At 35.0% G+C, this 25130-nt stretch overlaps 1 protein-coding gene across 1 annotated transcript in view; it reads left to right on the forward strand.

Annotated features, from left to right (window-relative positions):
- LOC148174974 (T-box transcription factor TBX20-like) overlaps positions 1–11609 on the forward strand; it is a 30816-nt gene extending 19207 nt beyond the window's left edge. The window contains exons 3-5 of the mRNA XM_088035731.1: positions 2617–2890; positions 8211–8446; positions 10540–11609. Of these exons, the coding sequence (XP_087891857.1) occupies positions 2617–2890; positions 8211–8446; positions 10540–11098 (1069 nt within the window). The 3' untranslated portion in view covers positions 11099–11609. The remainder of the gene's footprint in view (positions 1–2616; positions 2891–8210; positions 8447–10539) is intronic.
- The last annotated feature ends 13521 nt before the right edge of the window (positions 11610–25130 follow it).

A 25130-nucleotide genomic window follows, 5' to 3' on the forward strand; every position in this document is an offset into this window, starting at 1 on the left:
TTTTGGTTTCCTTAGCCGCCTCGATCTCACGTCGCCTTTAAAACGTGTTTACGGTTGATGTTGCGTGTGGAAAGGTGTAAAAATTATAGTTTTCCAGTGTTTTGTTGGAAAAAAAGCTGTTTGAGGTTTGAAGTCTGGCGTTTGGCTGAAGGCCCTACATCTTGATTTTACGCAACACTGAAAAAGTATGAAAAATTATTGGGCATTTAGGGGGGTGATTAAGAATCATTTAATTATTTTTAAGCGGCTAATCGAGTTGTTTTAATTAATAGTTGCGACGGCACCTGAGGATATTGTTAAGTTGCCACGGAATCATTAATCAGCGAATGCCGACTTTTCCTAAGGCTGTTGTACGATTATTACACTAAATCATTTTACACACTCTGTCTGATAGATCAGTTTTGATATTTAGAGAAAAAAGAATAAACTGCGACGTCATTGGCCTTACGACGCGAGCTTTTGCGTCGACGTGCGAAAACGAAAACGATGACAAATGGAGTGCGGCGTGAACTTAGCTTAGCACCGCTATCGATTAACGATAAAGTGAAGTGAATAACGCAAAGAAGTTAAAACATATCCGCTAAGTGTGCTATTCACCTGCCGTACAGGTTCTGCGAAGTCTGCAATTTGCTGTTGTGATATTTCGTAGTAAATGCAAGCTCCGACACAAATAAAAATTCTTAGCACTTCCAAGGCGATTTTTGTGTGATATAGGAGACAATTTTAATATTTAATTTATAGCGAGGCCTTTTGAATGTTTCACACTGGGCATATACGCTATAACGTTTTGACGGGTATATGGTTATTGCCCATTTGCATTCTTTTAAGTCGTCGAAGTCGTTTTTTGGGAGCTAAACTGGTCACACTTCTGTTTATTTAGAATTAACATAAGACTCTTTAATGCTAATAATTTCAGAATTAATATGAAATATAATAGTAATTAATTCTCCCAAACTACCTTGCTTAATTAATTGACAGCCAGACGAAATTAACATTTAATTCAATCCTCTGTTATAAATTTCGACTAGTCTCAGCGGTAATCCCGGTATCAAGTTACAAAAATTTTACCTGACTCATGAAATATATTTAACTGCCTTTCGATTCAAATTCGAAAAGCTGCTATGATGTTAGGTACTAACTTTAACAAGTCTTGTATGATATCAAACTGCGTTTGCTGAAGGCTATTCGCAGTTATAAAGTAAATTAAATTCAGTATTTTGAATGGTTATCGTAAACTCGCTATATAATCACCCACAAGTCAAATTTCTGTATGTTTAAAAATATTATGATTTCATTTTTTTAACATGTGTCTCATCACCTTGAAAATAGTTTATGTTTATGTCCACTACATAAATACCAAACCGGATACATAAACATATTATTTAGGCTTAAAACTAACCGTTTCAATTTCAGCTAAGATGCACTTGTTAAACAATTATGTATTTTATCACTTCAACTTTTTACGACATTCATTATTAATTCAGAACGTATCACAAACAGACGTTACTATGTTAAGCACAACGGCTCTTAAGTAACGTTTTAATTAATTATAGACTAGCCGAACTAACATTTTAATACAACTACGACGACAAGTAAACGGAACTATTAATAACCACATTTAATAAACTGTTGATAAGCAATTTTAAACAATAAGTCGATTGGTTTTTTTCTTTTTTTATTACCCAGTTGTTATGGAAATATTTCAATGCTGCACTTTGTTTAAAGACGAAAACCAAAGTTACTTAATACCTGTATATTATTTTTATTATTCGCATCGCACCTGCTTTATATCCTTGCAGGTTGACCGACACTTTGCAAGTTATATGAATATTATATTTACATATGTAACAAACGAACAATTTTACAGTTTATTTAGTTCTAATTAACCATAAATAAAACCTAATTTAAATTTATTGCTGTTCGAACTGGTTATGACAATCATTGAAAAGAAAAAACGGGTGGCTTGATAAATGTTCTCGCTACACGCTTACAACTATTTTTTCTAAAAACTAATAACAGATTCGAAAATATTGATTTTTGAACGTGGAATAGAACAATGACATCCGAAAATTGAATCATGAAAATTTATTGCTGCTTATATTTATTATTATTTATTATTAATTGTGTTGAAATTTCACAATGAGAGTTGCGGACAAAAGCTCTGGAGGTGTAGCAGTATAATGATATTTAATTTAATACAATCTTTGATGACAGTATTTTCGCATAATGTCGTCGTTAATTTTTCAATGCACAATAAACTAGCAAATGACGCTCTAATCAACGTGAAAATCCCAGAATTGAGCGTGTCCACGGAAAGTCTTTTAATCACGGAAAAATCGTGAATTACCTCTTGCCATTTACTCAAAATTAGCATATTTAAGTACTTTTTCATTTAGGCTGATTTTTTAATTATAATTATAAAATTAATTTGAAGTTAACATCGCGTTATTTTAGTAGAGCATGTGTAATTAGAAGAGACCGGAAGCAGGTAAGAGGCAGGCGCCTGTAATGGGAAAAACTCGTACGATTAGCAATCTCTACATGTTGTTATTAAAAACTTGCTTGGTCATCTTTAACTTATGCATTTCAACCGCTTCATTACTGTTGTTGTTTCAGGCGAATGTTCCCAACTTTGAGAGTTTCCTTTACGGGTATCAGACCAGATCAGAGGTACGCGGTACTTTTGGACATCGTTCCCGTGGACAACAAGCGGTATCGATATGCTTACCACCGCTCCTCCTGGCTGGTGGCAGGAAAAGCCGATCCTCCTGCTCCTTGCAGGATATATGCACATCCGGATTCGCCGTTCTCTGGAGAACAACTGCGAAAACAAGTTGTTTCGTTCGAGAAGGTCAAACTTACCAACAACGAGATGGATAAAAATGGACAGGTTAGTGGAGACGTAGGTTAGGAAGGCATTGTCACTGATGCAAAATAGTTATTAATAACATATGCATACAGACGACGACGATATTGGGAACAACTGTTTTAACTAATTAGCATAATGTTGCGGCGGAGAACTTTACTCGCGTGTTTACCATTTTAATATAAATTATGAATTTTAATTTATCTACATCTGATTACATTAGGTTTTATTGTGACGCTCGCATTCGAGTTTCATTTTCAGCTTCCTTACCATTAAATCCTGCAGAAAACATGCCGAAGACGTGATGAATCAGACATGTGGAACGTAACTTGTCTGCGAGATTTGTGGCGTCGGAGTGACATAGCACTTAAAAGGCCTATTCTAAATCTTTGTTCATTTAAAACACTTCTTTCTTTCGTTTGGAAAATTCAACTTCAGAATTGTTAAATTGTGTTTTTGGAAAATCGAGACAAGAATTTTTAGAAAACTCCCAGTTGAGGCTCTCGTGGAAAAGGGTCTTGAACGTGGTGGGCGGAATTGGAATCACTTATTACAAGCTATTGAGTGCACAAAACTATTACCAACCTGAATAACACGTAAAGTTAACGACTTGTTCCAAACAATGTTCACCTGATATTGTATTATCAGATTACACAGTTCCGATCTCTGTAAAAATGTCTTTGCGGAACAAGTTCTTTTGCTTGAGGTCATCGACGCTGTGTATGTAGTAGAAGGTTGAAATAAGCGAATTTAGCTAGTAATGACATCATGAAGAAGAAAATTGCTTTTAATCGTCAACCCACGTGAAACATTGTCCATCTAATTCTAATAGTAGACATCAATAGCAGTATTAACCTGATTATGCAGGCTCATTGTGAGAAATCTGACAGCAATAGTTTCTCGATCGTTAAACCACAAGAGTGGGTGGTAAATAATGTTTACAAAGGGCAAAAGAAGCTGCTGGTGGTCTTCATCCACACCGGTCTTGGCGACATTTCACGCCAGACTCGGCGGTTATAATGTTATGAAATAGCTTTACGTCAAGTCATAAATCTGTAATGAAATTTTTGTGATGATGGACGTTTTGAAATTCGTGAAAAGATGAAATTTTTGTCAAATTGTCAGATTGTCAAATCAAGGACCGGATTCCAGGAGGCAGGCCCCTTGTGATGACAAAAAATAAAATGCTGTCACTTTAGTATTAATCAAAAGCATTACAGAAAAAATGTCATGCATATTAAAATCAGGAGTTATGATTATATGACAATGTAAACTGAAAGGAGAGTGTTGTGTCCCAGCTGTATTAATCTCGTGCTGGGTGTCCCGGATGCGTGTTTACAAAACGAAGTCGTCGACCAATCACCTGTTCGTCCCGAAGAAAAAGCGGAGGACGTGCGCTTGTGAACGCGCTACCTGGAGCGCTGGGTCTCCTCGGGGAGTCCAAAGGACAACAAATTTCTCACCTAGAGGCTAACAAGGCATCTCGTTTAAAATCCATTTCATGGAGATTGAAATATGAGCGTTTGTGTGCAGGCCAGGCATCAGGGGGCCCCATTCATAAACAGCAAAGCAATGTTTTGAATACTAGCCATAAAACACTGTGTCTAATTTATTTTTAATTTGTCGATGATTGGACCCTCACGAAATTTCATCGATTCACTAAATCTCTTTTTCGCCACTAAAAGAACGGCCTTCGAAAATTATAAGTTAATTAATCACAATGGGAGTGGAGTTGACGTAAAACATGAAATCTTAAAACACGTAGGGGCAAAATTATTTTCGTGTTGGGGCAACCGTTTGATAATGCAATATGATTGCGAGCACCTGCTGCTATTATTCAGACTTTTAGAAATTTTTGACATTTGGGATTTGCAGACATGTAACTGTATAAGCACGAAACTTCCAAGAATTTGTTATAGCTTCTGCACTTGAGATTGACCGAATGAATTGAATATTATAGGAATGAGCTGTTGGTCACTAATTCCTCTGTCAAGATCAAAATTTATGGTCACCAGCAAACGTTGTTGGTGCGTTAATCGCATTCTCGATCTGACATACTGAACAAACTCACAAATTAGTACTAAACATGTGCTCTTGTGTATTTCATTAAGGTAACAAGGTGTTCTTTTATATGACCATCTTATCTCGCATAATTTCACCTTCGTTTACAATCACAAACGAATTGTAATTTTACATTCGGAATTTCGTCGAGACTCATCTTCGTTGTGTTTACACCAAAACTGTTGGACTTAACAAGTTTTAAAACGATGATGAAAGGCTAATTTTATTGGCCATAATTATTATTTTTATAGTTATATGGCCACAGGCTGTATAAAATACGATATTTACGACTCTGCCTCACCTGTTCTTTCTATTCACTGGTATATAATCCGTGGGTCGTACACATCTTATACACCTGACAAAAGCTGTTTGCCACCAACAAAAAACACTTATTCATCCACACAATTCTTGGATAAATAGATAGCTGTGAATACGTGAAAATACATAACAATTTTTAATCCTATTAACAAAAGCAGACTTTACAAGGATACGATGTCAAAATAGACACTTAACGACTCGGTCTCAAGAGAATAAAAATTTCAACCCTTCACACAGTTTAATACTCACCCCGACACCCTTTTTTTATTTTCAGTCCCAAAGTGTGGGCTTCGTCATTTCCATATTCACGATGGGACAAAATTTTTGTTTAAAATGTACACCCACTGGCTTTGATAAATCGGAACTATTTCTAAGTAACGTCTACATGATTTAGTACGAATACGTAATTAAACTGGCGTAACAAACGAGTAGAGCTGATAATGGGTATGTTAAAAGCACATTTCCATATTTGTTGTTTACATCTTTAATTACATTTTGCCAAGTTCAGTTTAAGAATGCTAATAATCTTCTGACGGCTGTATGGTAAAATTAATTGTTATTTATTACAAGTCAAAGATAAACAGATACGGTAAGATTTATTTGGTGCTCATCGATATCTACTGCGGAAGAACCTATTATAAATATGTATTATAATGTTCTTGGTAAAAAGAGAATTACATGTTGGTAATTAGCGGAGCAATAATAATGTAGTTTGCTACTGCTGAGTGATTCTTTATCTTTCACGCATGTTTCTCTGAAAAAATTAATTAATTGCTCATTGGAATTTGCCGTCACATTAGAAGAAGATCGATACGAACAATTACCTACGTCCGGATTTTTTAAATTTAATGTGTCGACGTTTTTTGCCTCCTTGGCATTATAATTTATTTTGTTTTAATATTAACATAAAAATTACTATTCACTTATGAAAAGTGTAATATAAAGTTATAACATAACAAGTCATCTCGAGAACCAAGTAAACCTAATTTTCCAGATTTTGTTTAATTGTTGTTAATTTTTTATTAAATTACTATTTTAAAAATTAAATAATTTTTTAAAATATTAGGTCTTTGTGGAAGACTTTAGGCAAACTATATGTTATATCTACCAATAATGTAAATTTATTTCGGAGAATATTTTTCCCGGAATCTCCGGAACGACAGATAAGAAAATACTGTTTTCGCCATAGTATTGCTCGTACTTTGTTCGCTAAGAATTAGTTCTTGCATTTTTGGAATTTAAAAATTTTCGTTATCGAAAAAAAAATCCGACTAAAACTATGGAAATCTACTTCTGTCGAAATCGCGCTTAAATTTGGAGCAAATTTGAATTATAGGGTATTTAATTAAGGTAGAATTTTACGCAGCTTTTAAATCCGACCTTAAGATCTATGTACGACAACAAATAACTGAGTTTTGGCCGATTAAAGTTTCGGATTATTTGGTTTTTCAATGCTCAATACCTCCGGAACTAGGACAGATAGGTAGATGTGGTCTTCGCCATCGTTTTTCTATCGCTTTTGTTGTTTAGAATCAGCTTTAAGATTCAATATTTGATAGTCAAATTATTTCGTAAAAAAATCCGAATGAATTGATGAAAAAATTGAATTCGTAAACTCGTAAACTAATTGTTTTAAAGACCAGAAATTTGATCAGATGATAGACTTCCTAAATATGTCTTTGTAAACATTTCCTAAAAATGTATTTCAGTCAAAATGTCTAGTTTAATCTTAAAATAAACTAAAGTTATAAGTGCTCATTTCACGCAGAATTTCATGCAGAATTCAAAACTGTGCTAAGTTGTTCCGTACGTCAACAAATAATTAAATTAGAAAGGATTAAAATTTTGGGTAGTTGCCAAACGGCAAAAATTTTGAAGCTTCGGAATTTTTGGTGTCAATATTTCCGGAACTACAACAGATAAGAGGTTTTTACCATCGTTTTTCTCGCACTCTTGTAGCTTATAATCCGGTCTTACAAATCCCGAATTTAAAAATATAAGTTTGTTAAAAGTTTGGAGTTTTTAAACAATGAATAAAACATGTAATTTTAGTATCAATAATAGGTACATATAATTAAAAAAAAATAAATAAATTTGATATATCTTTTATTGCAAAAAAGTTGCTTTGTCCTGAAGATGAAATAGAAACGTCGTCTAGCGGTATTGGGAGTTTGAAATATGGTAGCTGCGCCTGTTATATCAGACCGTGTCTTGACAGTTTGAGGCTAAACATTAATCAATATGCAGCTACATTATTAAATACTGTCATAAAAAATGCAACGCAATTTTTGTTAATATTCTTGTTTTTTTATTGGTATAATTTTAATTTATTTGTTAATTGAGGAACAAGTTACGTATTCAAACAGACTTTCTTCAGTTGCTTGTCTCATTCCACAAGTCTAACGCCTTTCAAAGCTCATGATTCATGATTCAGTTAATTGCTTCTATCATGCAATTACCGTGTATATTTATGCAGAGGTCGTTGTCTAGTGCATATCTCGCATTATTATCATCTCTGCTCAAGAATCCAGTCTGAGAAGCATTGAATTTATTGAAATGCTCAAGTAGCAACATGCTTCCAAGTGCACAAGAATATTACATATTAGCGTGTAATCCATTTCTTTAGGGAAAGAACTGTAGGGGGCTGCACTGTCAGTGCGTTCGTTCAGTGAAGTGCAATAGACACCCAGTTGGAGTTGCGCTTGCGTTCAACAGAGCGTAACCTCAACCAGGTCCCCTCGTAACCAGAGTTGCTAAGCAACACACTCCTAACTCTTGCTGGAATAATGATTGGTGGCGTGAAGCCTTACAATGGCTGCCGAGTCTAGAGGCGATAAAGACGCTATTTAGCGTACCTGTGCCTTCAGCAGTTCTAACTTACGAGCACTGTCGCCCGTAAAATCTTCACGGAACGAGAGGGGTTAATGGGCTCTAAACCAAACTCACCTCTCTGTTTCTGTTGCAGATTGTCCTGAATTCGATGCACCGGTACCAGCCTAGAATCCACATCGTCAAATGGAGGGAACACTCGGGACCCATTACGGACCTGGAGCAGGAGCAGTACAGGACATTCATTTTCCCGGAATCTGTTTTCACAGCAGTTACAGCCTATCAAAACCAACTCATCACAAAATTGAAAATCGATTCCAACCCATTCGCAAAGGGTTTCAGGGATTCGTCCAGGCTCACAGACTTTGACAGGTAATAAGCTTTGCCGTATTCTGTAACCGTATCGATTTCATCTCGAACATTGTCTTCACTTCGCGGTGTCTCTCTCTACATATATGGGCCACTACCTTTAATTAAATTTGTCCGACAACGGCTTGGAGTGGTCGTAAAACAACTTTTTTCTTGGGGTGATAGGTCCGAAACTAATTATCTTATTGTTATTAGTGGTGCTTTTTATTGACCATAAAGTAGCACGGTAGCTGATGACTTTTGTGCATCTGTTCTCCAGCGATTTCCTCCGACTATCAGAAAAACAGCTTGGGAACGATCACCCTGTAATTTACACCTCGCCTACATTTTAGTGCAGCAGAAGCTCAGTGCAAATAAATACAAATGCTTTGAGTTAATTTTAGCTTTGGTGCAATATTTCAGTCTGCAATTTTCGTGTTTGACCATGAGTTCATTGGTTATGGTATCGTAATTTTAACAATTCATCTCAAAGTTATAAAAGCAAACTGTTCCATTTTGTATATCCGCATTGCAGGATCGTTTTATACATAGTGATCAAAATAGTCCTGTTTCAATATACATAATGTATTTCAAAATTTTCGAAAACAATTTAAACCCTCGTAAAACTATAACAATTACTTATTTCTTATATAAAAATGTACGAACAAATGAATTACATTTCTAATTTGTTTCGGATTATTTCACTTAATTTATACTATAAAATAGAAATGAAACATTCTGAAGAAACAAAGCCATCTTTTTATGATCTAAGTCGTATAATACATTATAACAATTACTTCTGGTCGTAAAAATCAATTACATTCGGCATGACTTGATTCAAATTAAAAAATGTATACAATGTGCAACAAGTTAAAAATAAAATTTCATGCAATATGATCGTAGAAATTGTTGATGAGTGATATGATTTGTAATGTTTATGTTAGTTTCGATTGTCGGAGAGGTACACAAAAACTCAATTAATTAAGAATGAAGGAAGTGGCGTACTGTTTGCATAAATTGACGCTTTCTTCGAATTGTGGAGAATTAACGAGGAAACATGTTCAGGTAAGCAGCAATTAAATAGCTGCCGAGGGAGTACTCTCTTAAATTTTAATCACAGTTTTAATAATGCACCGCGTTTTAATAATCGCTTATCGATTGATTAAGAAGTTGCGAATTGGCTCAGGTTGAAGCGTTTATTATTAATGCTGGCCCTGGATCGCCCCCGGAAATTCCCGGAGCGCCTCATAACCTGTCGATTTCTGGCGTTTCGACCCAAGCCAATCGATAATTCTCCTGGATTATTCCGGTATGAAGCCATTATTCGCGATTGCGGTTTCGGGAGATGACCGGTCCGGTCTAATTAAAGGAGTCCGGTTGATTGGGAGGCGAGCACGCACACGAATGGTGAAAGTGATAAGTAATAATTCATGGAGCTGCGGGCACATAAAAACAGCCTCATTTCTGTTGTGATAGAATTTAATTTACGTGTTTCAATCTCGCGCTGCCGCTAGGGGGCGTGTTCATATGTGCCGCCCTGTAATTTCAGACAATCGTTGTCTTCACGACGACGGCTTGATGATATAATGAAGGTGGGATATTTTCTCACACCTCAGGTAGACTCCGGTGTTTTCCCACTTATTTTCTCGTTTCGGGTTTTTGCTTGTCTTTAATTAGGACGCGGTGTACACATCTAGCGACCCCTGGTGGCCGGAGGCGGGGCCCCGGAGCCTCTCATTATCGCTTCACCGCGCGATCGCTCCGTCTCAATATTATTGATTGTTTTTGTGGCCGTGCTCCGCCCGCACGCTCACTTCTTCGTTCGTTGCCTCCGGTTTTTTTACGCAAATTCCGGACCTGGAGCTTCCGGTTAACGCAAGGAGATAAATCTTTATTGTTTGTTAATTCATTGACGGGGGCGGCGCGCGACTTTCACGACAGGATTCGCACCCAACCGAGCTATTTTATTAAATTTCAGATAATAAAAAGACACTCAATGCAAAGGTAATAAATCAAGAAGTGATAAAATTATTATTATCCATCAACACGTGTTATCAAAATTTTAGCGTCGCCATAACGTCTTTCTTCGCCGTCTTAAATTGGTGTCTTTGTTGCAGAGAGCCGATGGACGGCCTCTTCATGGACCAGCACTTCTTGCGTTCCTCTCTACGTTTGTACTCGGGCGACTCTCTGGACGCTGAGAACAACAACGCCGGATCTCTTTTCTCCGCAGCGATGATGGAAAAGGCCCGTGCTCACATCCAGATGTGGGGTCGTGCATCAGGCGGCGCCCCTTACAACCCCAGCGAATTACACGCGTTTCTCCTGAACAGTTCACCCAGTCAGCAAATCTATCTGGGTCAACGACCCTCCGTTCCTTTGGGTTTGACGAGCCAACTTTGGAGCCAAGGTGGTTCATCGTGGCAATCTCCGATGCACGGCGGATTACCTCCTGGTTTACTTGGACCTCCGCCACCTCATCGGCCTCAGATGACCCCACCGCCCTCTTCCACACCCAGTTCCTCGGGCTCGCCTAGTCCCACCGCCGTTAGTACTTCCGATCTTAGGTTACCTAAAGCTGTGTTCCCGTCGTCGATGCATCGTTTTAGCCCGTATGCGTCCCCGATGCCCCGACAAACATCTTCTTTAAGTCCCACTTCCAGGACCGGACACTGATAGTTTGGTTAGCGCCAAATTCTATACCAAAGAGTCTTTCCACAAGACGCTAATTGTGAGATTATCCTGTACATACAAACTGTCGTTGAAACTATTTATTTGTGTAAAATAGGGAGTCTTGGTAGAGTTTTTTTTATTCTTGTAAAGTGTACGTGTAATTATATTTTGTACAACAAATAGCAGTATTATTGTACATAGTTATTGGTGTAGTAATGTTCTCACAAGAGAACGAAGACGTTCCTTTTATCTTGGTTCTGTAGCAACGTTTTTAGGTTCATAATCATTCCATATCAGCATCCGTTTAGGCCCAGTAATCTTACAGTTGCTACAAAACCAAATATCTGTATAAGAATAGTTTGTGTACTGTAAAATGTATATTTTATAAAAAGAAATATCCTTCACTGTCAATTATTTACTTAGTTTTCCATTGTCTTACACTATGTTAAAAAGGACTTTGTTGTTGTGTACATATAATAAGTGGACTGTAAATTAAATGATTATTGAACATCAATCATTTTTTAATCCCATCACTCTTCCAAAATTCCCCATCACCGATCTTTCAATAAATGACTACTATATTTGAAACGTTAATTTATTAATATTTATAAACAGCATAAGTAATGTTGAAAGAAAAAGTATACAAACTCGAACCGAATTTAATATGTTGAGTGGCAGGACTCATGAATATTTAAACCAACACTTTTTATCACTCTAACGACAAAAACAAGATTAATCCACAAAGTAACACTAATCAAAACCAATGTGGGCAGATGTTAAGTAAACTCAGAGTTTGGAAAAAGCTATTAAAATTGGTCATTATTCATTTCCATCGCAGATAAAAAACATTTTTTACGGTATCCGATTGTGGCCACGCAATCAAAGCTTGAGCTTTCAGGTGAGTAATTTAATTTGGATCGTCCTCATCCAATATAGATCAAAAAGGTTCGACCAGGTAACCCGATATTATCTAGTAATTTGTGTCAAATTGAAGAAAGCTCTTATAACTTTATTAAAAATTAAATAAATAAATCATTCAGACTAAGAGCTTTGGAGCTTTAATGCCTCCTATAATTTATGTACGGAATGAATGAATATAAAATAGCAGTGAAAACGGTCTTGGCATCTACCTACGAGTCATCACGCTAATCTCACCATGCGTAATATTGACAGCACTCAGTTAAGATTAGTCACACATCTCATCCTTACACGACGTCTTGTCAAACGAAATTTACAACGGCAATTCCACAAAAGCATTTTCGGAATTCTTACGAAGCGTGAAGGGTTGGGGGTGTAAATATTTGTTACACCAAGTCGTAAACGAATTGTGAAATATACAATGCGGTTTTGTCGTGTGGTTTTCGCTTTAAGTCATCCATAAATCTTCTTTAACATTTCCATCTTTGTTTCTTGAATTGGGTTAATTTGAGCTATTGGATACAACGCTTAGTAATTCGACATGGTTTTGACCGATACACAATATATAATTAAGTTTTGAAAGTCTCTTTTAAATTGATATTAATAAGGTGTTTCAATAAATTTATCATTAAAGTTGCGTGCCTACTGAATAATTTTTCAAGGTGTGTCAATAATTTTGTATCATAAATTTTATTTTTTTTTAGCAGTCGCATTGACTTTAATTAGATGCTTTCTACAGATATATGTACTCAATTGCAACATTACTTTTTCGACAATAGTGTTAGCAGTTGCCCCAATTAACCTGTCAGTATGACTGGCATTTTTGCAGACACGCCGCTAAATGTTTTCACGATAATTAATAAATACACATAATCAGTTAATAACAGCAAGGTAATCTCCAATCAGACTCATTAACACTTCACATGATATGGTACGACTTTCAAACAAAATTCTAGAATTCCATGCTAATTAAATTTCTTAATAGAATACCGTTTTTTGAGCTTTTAGAAGCAAGACATAAAACAATTCTCATTTATATGTTTACTGCTCTTTCTATATCAATACAATTATTTTTATGTCTTTGGCAGTACAATAGTTCGTCGTAAATTACCAATTAGCTCTTGTACTTGTCCTTTTCTTTTTTCTCAATTTCTGAAACGAAGAGATTCAGCCACTTTCTTCACATCAGCATTGTATGAGGCCCAGCGGTTGTTGGGTCGGTGAATTATCTGTTAAACCGCTTCACTAATTGATTCCGAGTTGCGCCGCCGCCGGTGTTCATTACGAATTAGCTAAGCACGGCTCAACACCGCTCACCGATCTCATAAATAATATCATCCAGGGCCGGACTTGACAGCAAACAAGTAGATTTTCACCACTCAGCTCAACAACCCTTCTAGCTTCGATATTACCAAGTTTATTCAATAGACAATTTGTTGAGCAGGTGGTCTTCTAATGGGTCTATTTGGTATGGATTTGATACGATCGCTTCTTGGGTGTGCTTAGGCCATGCCTGGTAAGTCATTTTGACTATGTAGGTAGTAAATGCGGCAGCACCGGAAAATTTATGCTGGAGTTAAAGTATATAATCTGTAAAACGCTCGAAGGAATTCAGAGTGTCAGGACCAATCACCGGCAGAAATAATAAGAAATTCATTACAGGGAGATGTACTACCGACGAGAAGAGCTGGTTGGAGGCTGCATGGGTGGTTCTAGACTATTTCTACATAAATTAGCTCTAAAGGCATTGATTCTAAACCAGAACACGCACCATTTTGAAACTCATTTCTAAAATTCTTAAATACCAGATAATTTCTGAATTCCTAAATTCTAAAGCTCAAAAGATTTTGGTCTCTTGAATTGTAAAGTATATTTCACTGTTCCAGACCTTGCAACAGTAATTCAACTTTTGCCCTATCCGGGCGGAAAATCTGTAGCAGTGCGGCAAAACAGTCAGTTTACAGTGGTATTATTTACACAAGTTGTTTTGCTATGATTTTTCTACCTTAGAAACCAAAATATTTTTTTTGATGACAGCATCTATTAGAAGATTCAGAAATTGCAAGTGATATTGTTAAAGAATTGTCAGATATGTTTGATCAACATTTTTAATTCAGTTTTAGATGGTCCATCGACCAAAAAGTTTTTTACAAATTTCACACTGTCTCATACTGTCTCTTCAGCAAATGCCGCTTTTGTCTGCGACTCAAACTGCAAATATTGCTGTCGAGCCGTAAAATCCTACTAGCAGTTGCTCGAATGTATAACTATTTTGCCGGAAATTTGTGAGCGCGAATTAAGTTATGTTTTGGTCAGAGTCATCATTCATAAGATATTTTTAGAACTGTTTCACATTTACAGTTCTTGCACTCTAGATAACTGAAAATGCTTTGGAGTTCTGAAAATCAAAAAATGTTTTTTTTTTGTACAAGAGACACACAGAGAGAGTCAAAAAGTCTACAAAAATGCATGTATATAAAACAAAATCAAAATCAATCCATATCAAGTCCATTAGCATAATAAAAAGTGAAGAAATCATTTGAGTCATGGTGTTAAGTGCCTGATGCGATTTTGATGATGACAAGACCTCGAATCTGCAAAAAAGTACCTTTAGTCTTAATTACACTATTGTTTATTCATCTGATTAAGTGACCTACCTCAATAGCCTGTCTGTTACATCCGTTCAGTTAATAGCAGCAACTTCCTTTTCATTCGTCACGCCCCAGCTGATTGCAGAAAATAGCCATAAAGTGTTTCAATCGAGCGAGAAGAAACGAAATCGTTAAGGACTAAATATAACACCACGTATTTTTTCGAGAAGGGAGAGAACACATTCATCATCCTCCAAGAATGCTGATTTGGAATAAAGTTCCCAGCAAGTTGACCGCAGTCTGTCGCAAAACAGCAAAAACTCCCCCAAATAACAAACTTATAATGCATAAATAAAGGAAAAAGAGCGGCGCAACTTGTCCGAATCATCAATTCGAATCGGACGGTGGCAGAACATGGGGATCCAAATAAGTTTCTAGTTGGTTCTCATCCACGTCGTCCAAAAATCGAGGGATGAAGAGAGACGGATGGCGAAACGTGGATTGTGAGTGAAGGGAAGGCCACGGTGAGGGTGTTGCACTGATTTATTGTAATAGCCGTTCCGCCTCAGTTTAAATTGAGATTTAAATTAGCAGGCAGTCGATATGTTAAAGCTAGCCGCGCTCATGGCGACATAGCGCCAATAACCGTAAAATTGAATTTGAAGACATAAGCAGCCAGTAACTCCGTTGAGAGCTTCACTGATTCTCAGTGTTGGAGGGCGAGACTTGGTCAGTGTTAATTGATGTTATTTATTACTTTACTGTACTCTTATTACATGGCGGTAACGTTTCAACTCGAGGTGCAATGAGCTTTTTTTAATGAGATAAATGCAGGAAGGTTATTCCAGAAAATCTAATTTCTGCAATGTGTAGATATATAACTTTTCAAATTAGATATAAATAATACGTTGCAATGTTAAAATAAGCATTCGACATCTTTTATTTTTTCATAATTATATAGTATCAAACTCGTGATTTAAGTTTTCGGTGCTTAGTTCCAATTCCTAAACTTAAACTTATTTCAATTTGCAATTTTCAGGTTGGAAAGTTTAGAATTTTAGATTTTCAGTTTCTTACAAACGCATGTTAAATTTTCAAGTTCTCATACCATCCGGTTTTTAGTTCTTAGGCTAGCAATTTATTAAATTTCTTAGCTCCTAAAGTTTGTGTAGCGTTTCAGATTGTCTGTTGGCTTAAAGCTTTTACATTTTCCTTGTTTTTCCGATTTTTCTAGTTTCTCGTCTTTAAGTTTCAATTGTTAAGAGGTACAAAAAAGTTGTAAATATTTACGAACTTTTTAGGTAATAAGTAACAAAATAATGTTTTAAATTTGGATTAGATCTTTGAATCATTATTATCTTTAAGTCCTTTAAATCTTCAGATACTTTTATTTTTAAATCTTTTAAGTATTATGCCTGAATCTTTATTACATTTTAAAAAATTCTAGAAAGAAAAAAATAGATTTACGTTAGAGAATTGAGTGTGAATACCTATTTTGGAAAATGTGAAGTAGAATCTTTAGTAATGAACATTTAAAATTAAAAAAAATTAAATGCATACTTTCTAATCTTAAAACTGATCTGGCAGTCTGAGAGTTAAATGATTTAAGTTTTTGAAACAGCCAACATTTGAAATCAAAACCAAAACATTTAATACTTATACATATTATAAAATAGAATATACATAGTTTTTTTGAAGAGCAAATATAAAATAGTTCTTAATAGGCTCAATTTGCGACAAGAAATTACCACACCCTGTATATGTAATTTAAAAATTAGGATTGATAAAAGCTAATAAAAAACTGAATGTCTAGAACTCCTAGAACTTGATTATTTAAGAACCAGAAGATTATTTAGTACACCGTAAGTAAATTTAAAATTGTTTCTTCCTTTTTAGATTTTTATTATAATAAATATTTTGAATTGTGTATTTTCAAGTTTTTCAGTCTACTCAAATCCTTTTATTTTTCTTCAAATTCTACAAAGTCTGTTATTTGCCTATTTATTAAATTTCTTAATTCTTAAATTATTTGACTATGAAAAACTTAAATTGGCAACTGAGATGCTAAGACGTGAATCCACAAGAATCTTTAAATCCAGAAACTATTTGATAAATTTCATTTTCTTACAAATTAAAAACGTAGAATTTCTACATTTTTAATTTTTTAAATTCTGAAATTTTCTCTTGAATACCTTCGATATTAAAATTATAGTCTTTTAGATTTATTTTTAAAATTCTAAAATGTTGGGAGACGAGGAAAATTTTTGTATTCTTTCATTGTTTTTGCAAATACCTACTTATCTAGGAATTTAGAAGTCAGAGAAACTTATTAAAGCTTAAAACTGAAGAAACAAAATATTAGCGAACTGAGAATCTAAAAAGAATTAAAAAAAAAACTGCAAAAAGTCGGTACCTGAGTTCATAATTTAAAAAAAAATCGAGATAAGTTCTTTTTACAATTAGTGACTCGGAACCCAAAAATGTGAGAACTAAAAAGATCTAAGAAGCTCGGAAGCGATGTAATTCCATTTCACATTTCGAAATAGAGACACCTCATGAAATGCGAAATGACATGGTCGGTTACAGTACATTGTCGTCCCCCTGAATAAAAATGTAATTAAGCTATAAAAGGGCATTTTTTGCCAAGCTTGCAGTGATGGTATAATTCAGGCAGTTATTGCAATAATTTACACATCAATAAAAAACGCATAGCAACTTCCGTAAGCGAGTAAATGGAACCTGGAGGATATTGCAGCAGGACGAACCGCCTCCTACCTCTATAATTAACAGTTGCAAACTTCATGTGGTATGCTGAACGATTATGCTAGTGTAATTATACCCGCATTCTCGTGTTCATTAGTATTTCTTCCTACTGCAAAATGCTGAAATTGACAAAGAAATGATAATTTATGACAGTGATAAATTAGTATTGATAATAGTTATGTTAGCCACAGGTTGTGTTAAACTTTACACGTAGAAATTTATGGAGAGTGTACGCGGAGAAGTGTGCACATGAAAACCTGAACATAAAATCAATGCCTGTACGGTTATCAATACGTAATATTTAAGAGCGAAAAGTTTGAACAATAGCAGCAGAAATTCGCACTTAATTGCGTTCACGTTTGGCTTGGATGATTCGAGTCAATCTCGCATACCTGCAGTGAATTCCTCAAATGAAAGAGAAATTCCTAGGAAAAGGAATCCGGCTAACATATCATATTAAGCGGATTCGGTGTCAGCTAACGATGTGTCACCCAAAACGTGTTAGAAGCTTATGAGAAAATGATTTAGTGAAATAGGATTCACAGTTCATCTGTCACGAAATACATCAACATACACCCAAATATATCACTTCGTGTCCTTTTCTTTCTGCAGCAGGAAGCTCGTGCGTGTCTCTGTTCAAAAACTACTTTAATACACATACGGTGTGTGTGGTCCTAGGATGAATAATTTGAAATTGATGGCGAAGTAGTGCGATTCACAGAGTGGAAAATAGGTGGAATTAAATGGTTAAGAGACGCGTTGGACAAAATTATAAAGATATTAAAGTGAGATTGTCACTGTAATCAAATTTTTTCGTGCAGACGTGACACGTGTTTTTGGTATAGAAACATTAATCCTCACCATCAATTATGATTTTCCCCAGACCTCGGGTGCCACCAATTGAGATAACAGAGAAGCAGGAAATTCGGCTGACACGAGAATAAATTCAATTTGCAAATATTGCGTGTCCCAGAGGCAACGTATCTTTTTCATATATCCATTTCCATCGCAACACGTGTCTTTATGCAGTCAGCATTTCACAAGGTTCGCGGTTATTACAATAAAAACCCAAAAGCGCCGCACCACCCGTCACGTTGAAAATACTTTCCTAATGTTCTACTGGGTGATGCCATAAATAATTTCGATGTGCGAAAGCGACTACCAAACTCGAAACTTGGGGTAAAAATTGCATCCAAATTATCCATGAAACGGAAAATATAGTAGATTACAACATTTTTATTTAACGACTTGAATTTATTGTCGTGGTTTTTATCTCCAAGAGACCTCGGAATTTATTCCAACTTTCGGCGCTCGAGGAGAAGATGATGGCAGTCATGAGGGCATAATTTATTTAAGTTCAAATGCGAGCCATTATGGCCACAATAAGAACATTGCCATTAACATTACATTAGGCAAGTGTATAAAAATGTATTTCAACGTGTTAAGTATAGCGCTGTGTACAGGAAATGAGGCTCGTTTCCGCCTCCAACTGAGTACAGGTAATTGTCACGATATAGAATATGTTGTCACTTTGTTATGGTGTGCGCTTTGGTACTCGATATTAATTTATTACGAGCACCCCTCAACCGTGCATTAAGATGTCACGTTTTGTCTTTACACTCAACGACCATTAACGGAACCACGATTTGCAACAACAAACTGGACTTTAAAGGGTGTTTACCCCACTTTCCCATGAAAAATTCCCGACGACAATTGAATAAGAGCGGTAAACCGTCAGAATTCCCTAAACGCTACATATCCATGTGAAGACAATCCTCTGGAGGACACCAAACAAGCGTCGGGAACTCTAGGGAAATCTCTTCATATGTGGTCTTCTGTTCACCCTATTTTGGAAACGAGGCGCGATTTATTGGTTCTCGAAGCGCGGCTAATTGGCTTGAGAGCAGCCGACATGTTTCCGTTGTGTGTAAGTTTACAGCTCTACATTTGCCTACAGTACCACCTCATTTAAAGCCTTTACTGAAATGACAAAGTGCTGTACAACTATGTTACATAACTGCTAATTTTCTAGGAGCATTGCTCTGAGATTTACGACGCGATTTCTTTTTACGTTAGATGCAGAGCTATAAACATAAAAAAAAATTATGTTATTGGAAGTAAAATGAAGCTAGTGTCTTGTAAGAACCAGAAGCTCAGCCGCAAAACTTTTCGTCTTCAGGTTTTAGTTCCGAAATTTTTACAATAAAGTTTAAAATTACTGTGTTACTGGGTTGATTCTGAGCTATTTTGATCAAAATTGCCAAAGTTACGAAATTTTATATAAAAAAGGTTAAAATTTTTCGTTCATCTAAAAATGCACATTCTTGTTCTGAAATTTTTAAATTAGTAGTTATCAAACTAGTCGGAAGTAGAAACGCCTCGAAATTGTACTGTTTTACCAACAAGATTGCTATTACACAATTTTGTAGAAAATGATTTAAATTTATCCTTCATCTTCAAAAAAAAAATCCAGTAATGCACTTACTTGCTCTTAAGTTTCAAAATTTAGCACAGTTATTAAACTAGTCGAAAGATGAAACGCTTTGAAATTCTACTGTCTTATTGTCAAAATTGCCAAAGTTACAAAATGTTATAGAAAATGGTTGAAATTTATCATTCATCCTAAAAAAACATTCTCATTCTATAATAATTGTAAAATTTATTACAGATATTAAACTAGTCGAAAGTAGAAGTGTCTCTACATTTTACTGTTTTGTAATCAAAATTGCCAAAATTACAAAATTTAATAGAAAACGGTTTCTAATCAAAAAAGTTTATGAGTAAAGTCAAAATAGTCTGTTTATCCAAATCAGTAAATTTTCGGTCCTCACGCTATCACCATAAATCTTTTAAGAAAAATTTTAAATTTGCGAAATATTATTACTCACAGCCTCACATCAATCATTTTTTGCGCAAATTCCCGCATCGGTTCCTCTTCGCTTCCCATCAGAACTCTACAATTAAAAGAGCCTTTAATACACAAAGAGGTGTTTCCAAAACAAAAATAAATTGGCATTTACTTAGACATAACATAAATTGTATTAATGTTGATATTAAATGTATCGCATTTCAAAACATCATTTAACAAAGACTGTAAATCATATTAAATTAAAAACATGATTTGACACAAGAGAAACTGTTCAAACCACATCAGATTTATTGTTCCAAAGAATTCTTTCGAGAGTTGCAATTAAGTTGTTTTGAAATTATTCCCATTCTGAGATGTACTTTTATTTGTGTTTTTAGTGGTGACACCTGCCTTCTGTCAAGCTTTTAGTGGATTTTGAATTTACTGCCGCCTTCCATTCACCACTAGCTACGGTTATAACATAAATTATTTAAATTGAGAACGGACCCTAACGTTAGGTTCGACCTTGTGCACGCACTTATGTAGGCATTTAATTAATTAATTATCATAATTATCAAATTTAGGATTTAGATGAAATGAAAAATGTGAACATGGAAGTATATTGTACTACCGTAAACAGTTACACATTTTCCATCTGAGTTTAATTATTCTATTTGCGTAAAAATGTAAATGTAAAGTTAGATTTCATCACACGTCAACCAATGAGAGGCTATAATTTCTAAGGAAATAGTCTGTAATAGCATTAAGTAGTTGCTATAGCTAATGAATTATTTTTACGACTCATAGTCTAAATTATGCTTCTTTGTTTCTTTCGGAATTAAAAGGCATCCGCGTTTATAATTTCGTAATTAAGAGATCCTATTATGAAAAAACCTTTAAGGTAATTTAGTATTTCTCAAACATTTGCATGTCATAAGATGAAATATTCTCGCTCATTAAAACATCTGTTTTCTTTCACCTGCTTTATGTCCACATAAAAAAGCTCTGTCGTTTTGGGTTGTTGCTTCAAAAAGTGTCATGTCCGCCTGTTATTACATTAAAAAATATAACCACATTAAAAGAAATGTGAATTTCCTGTCGTCATAAGTAGCGTGAAGTTTTTGCTTTTTATTACTTCTAATAACATATAATTAATCGACCAAAATGTAATTAAATTTAATATCACATTTGCCGGGGGACACACCTACATTTTATCATGAGTTTTGCTAGTTTCTTATCCAACGACAGTCCTATTATCTAGACACACCCACAATTGTATAATAATTGCCTGAGACATGTCTCTACTATCACGTACAGCTGTCATCCGAAGTTGATCGATTTCTAGTACACTGAAATAGCATGCAGCACTTAAGCTCACTAATAATGTCAGTGATAAAATCTCAGTGCAACCACTGTGTAGTTAGTTGCATGGTCACACGTATTTGCTGTGATGCAAAGATACGCACACGTTTTAGCATGTCACCTCCTTTATGGCAGCTTAACATGAAAAGGAAGCAACCAGCCGATGGCATTAACTGTGCTTTCTGTTTTCTTTTTATTGCAGTGTTTAATGTCTGTATGGGCCGATTTTAAAAAACACGCTCGCTACTTGATGCTTACGTTTAAACGGTAGTGATAGTGATTTTCAGTTAGCTGTAAAGCACATTGTTGAGAAGAATTCCTTTTTAGCTTCCTTTGCGTGGAGTGTGCTGGTTTCCCAACCCAACGGCTAGAAAGTTCAAATTTGCTTTATTGCTTTGGCCTTCAGTAGTTTTTATTGTTGTGTAAAAAATATGCGAAAATATGACATTAAAAGTTTAGATTGTTAAATGAATTAAACTTTTTCTTAGACTATCTGAATCATTCACTCGAATCTGTGATCTATTTGTTCCTTCATATGCAATTTTTATTGCTGTTTATTAATTTTTATCTTATCATGTCTAATTTTGATGGTAAGACAGTAGAATTTGAAGGGGTTGCTATTTCTGACTAGTTTAATAACTGGGCTGAAATCCAAAACTTTAGAATAAGAATGTGAATTTTTGGAGTTTTTTTTAAAGAATGAATGATTAATTTTGACCATTTTCTATAAAATTTCGTAACTTTGGCAATTTTAATGGTAAAACAATAGAATTTAGAGACGTTTTGACTTCCGACTAGTTTAATAATTGTGCTAAATTTTAAAAGTTTCGAAGAAGAATGTCAACTTTTTGATTTTTTTTTAGAATGAATCATAAATTTCAACCCTTTTCTATAAAATTTCGGAACTTTGGCAATTTAGAAGTGTTTTTATTTCCGACTAGTTTCATAACTGTGCCAAATTTAAAAATTTTAAAAGAAAAATGTGAATTTTTCAGAACTTTTGAACCTGGAATCGATTCGCATCTTTCTTGATTTTTTTTATTGTTAAACTCTTTTAATTAACATTGCATTCTTTGGTTTTTAAATTATATTAGTTTTTTGCTCTTTTAAAAGATTATTGGATTGTTACGAATTTCAAAATTTGCTAGTTCAGAATTTTATATTCTTAAATGAGGCCTGTCATTCCATAACGTTGTCAGTGCCATTTTAATAATTTTACAGGAAACGAAAAAAACTGTTTTACTCTAAGTAACCAATACTATGAACTGAATTAAATTTATGTGTTAGTGTAATGTTTTTGGAAACCACTCTTGCATAAGAAAATCGAAAAAAGTTGATCATCGATGTTTAAAAAAATGTGAAAAGTTGGTAAATTTCCAAAACGTTGTAAGTTTAGCTATTAATGCTGAGTCAAAACAATGTAAGTCCAGCTAAAGTTGATACTTTTTAAGCATCGTCTTTCCAAAAGACGATTAATATTGTGTCTCGCTATTTCTCTACGGCTTTTGAAGACCTTTTTCCACTTGTTTAGATTTCTAACTTAATTTTTACCTCAATTTTTGTTAGGCTTATTTTTGGCACATAAGTACAACGTTTTGACTTTCACACTTGTTTAATTTCAAATGTAGCAGAGGTTTAGTAAAAACTATAATTTTTTGTACCTCAAATTTTGAAAATATCTTAAGCGTCCGGCGGTATAAGACTTTCTTCTACTAATCGTCGACTTTTAAAAAATTCTAATGGTTTTTACAAAGATTTAAAACGTTCTAAAAATTCCAGTTTGCAGTTCTGAAAAATTTTAAAATCAGATAAAATTAAAAAAAAAATTGAAAAATCTTGAAGAATCACAAAATTTTTAAATAAATAAAAAATATAAACAGCTGAATCGTTTAGCTAACAATTTCTTAAAAAAATAGAACATTTTAATTAGAATCGAAATCAATCTTTAAAAGAGAAAATTAACATTAATACATATTTTCAAAATTAAAAAGTTGATTTTGTTGAATGCTTTCAATCTTGTAATTATTTAAATTCAGAAAATTTTCTTTTAATCTCAGTATTGTTGCAAAACTTTAAACGCCTAGATTCACTTTGCATTGTTTTATCATTCCAAGAAGAAAAAAAGCAAATAATGAAGAAAGGAGAAAATCAGAAAAATCTAAAAATATTTTTTTATTACGACGGTGATAAAAATGATGATAAATAGCTTTATCAATCGAGAATACATCAGTAAGGCCGATATGAGTGCATCAATTCCAGCTAAGTAATGAAATTAGGGTAATGGCAACATTAGAGCGATAGGCGCTCAATTAGTCCAGGCCTTATTGATTGTCGAGAATTAGGGAGAGGAGCGAATACATTTCATTTCACGGTAGATTAATATTATATAAGTTATGGATAATACGAAAGGGTGATAGATTTCCCCAGGGTCCAGAAATATCGGCGTGACGTCGGGCCAGCTATGGGCAATTCCATCAAGAGTCGGGACGTCGACAGACGCCGACGCCCACCGAGAGGCGGCGATAGAGTGCAAAGTTGAAACCATTAGCGTCTTATCGCACTCTGCCGAAATTGCGCCCGTATTTCTGGTCGTATCTATAATGCATCGGGCGGAGACCATCTCGAGATTGCCTCACCCTAGGTGAAGACTGTAGTACAAACTCATGAGCCTTTTCACGATATCACCGCGAATTCGCTGGAAATATCTCAACGGAAAACTACAAGATAACTTGCTTTTAACTTTACTGCCCCACCAAATATTTATCTTTTACTGCTTGTTTTTCGGCGCTGCTGCCCGTAACTGGGGCGAAGATAAGACACAGATAAAAAGCGACAAATTGAATCAACTTGATGTAAAAAAAGGGTGAAGAAGAGAATTCTTCCTTCGCTATTTTTTCTCCATATCATAACATACTCATTAGAAACCACTTCAACTAAAGAGCGTTTTATTTCCCCAGCTATAAACTTAATTGAAATGCAATACTAAAATTCGGACTACTTCTGATTACAGCGTATTATTAAATATCCTCGCCAATCACAAAAATGTCGGTCGTTAAGTCCGTTAATTTATATTTATACTTGCTTGCAATGTGTTCCAAGTCAGTTAACAGCCTGATTTCGGCATCAGAATGCTTAATTACCCCACCGACGATGACTAGACCTCCTTAGCTTTAATCTCCAAATTAAAATGGACTTCGTTAAATCTATGTTAATGGCTTGTAATTACTTTCCGCAGGTGATGCGCTATCTGTGTTACATTGTATCAGTTATTAGCGGCAACAATTTAACAACTGTTCGAACTCGCGTTTCAACAGTTCGAATTCCAGGACAAATAATCGAAGACAACGTCGACTTTTGAGCAGGTATTCCCTTGTCCTGCTGTCAGAAGATGGCAGAACAGCCATTAGGGAACCGCGGAGGTATCTGATACGGTCCATGTAAACACAATGCATAAAAAGATGAAACGACTGATATGCCGTCACGCCTTGTCCTAATCACTGAGCTCCTGACGGTCGGGTTCAAATGGAATCCGGACAAAAATCGCCGGCGATGC

This window comes from Gnatocerus cornutus, chromosome 5 (genome assembly GCF_029298725.1).
Source record: "Gnatocerus cornutus isolate USDA-ARS CGAHR chromosome 5, icGnaCorn1.1, whole genome shotgun sequence".
Lineage (NCBI taxonomy): Eukaryota > Metazoa > Arthropoda > Insecta > Coleoptera > Tenebrionidae > Gnatocerus > Gnatocerus cornutus.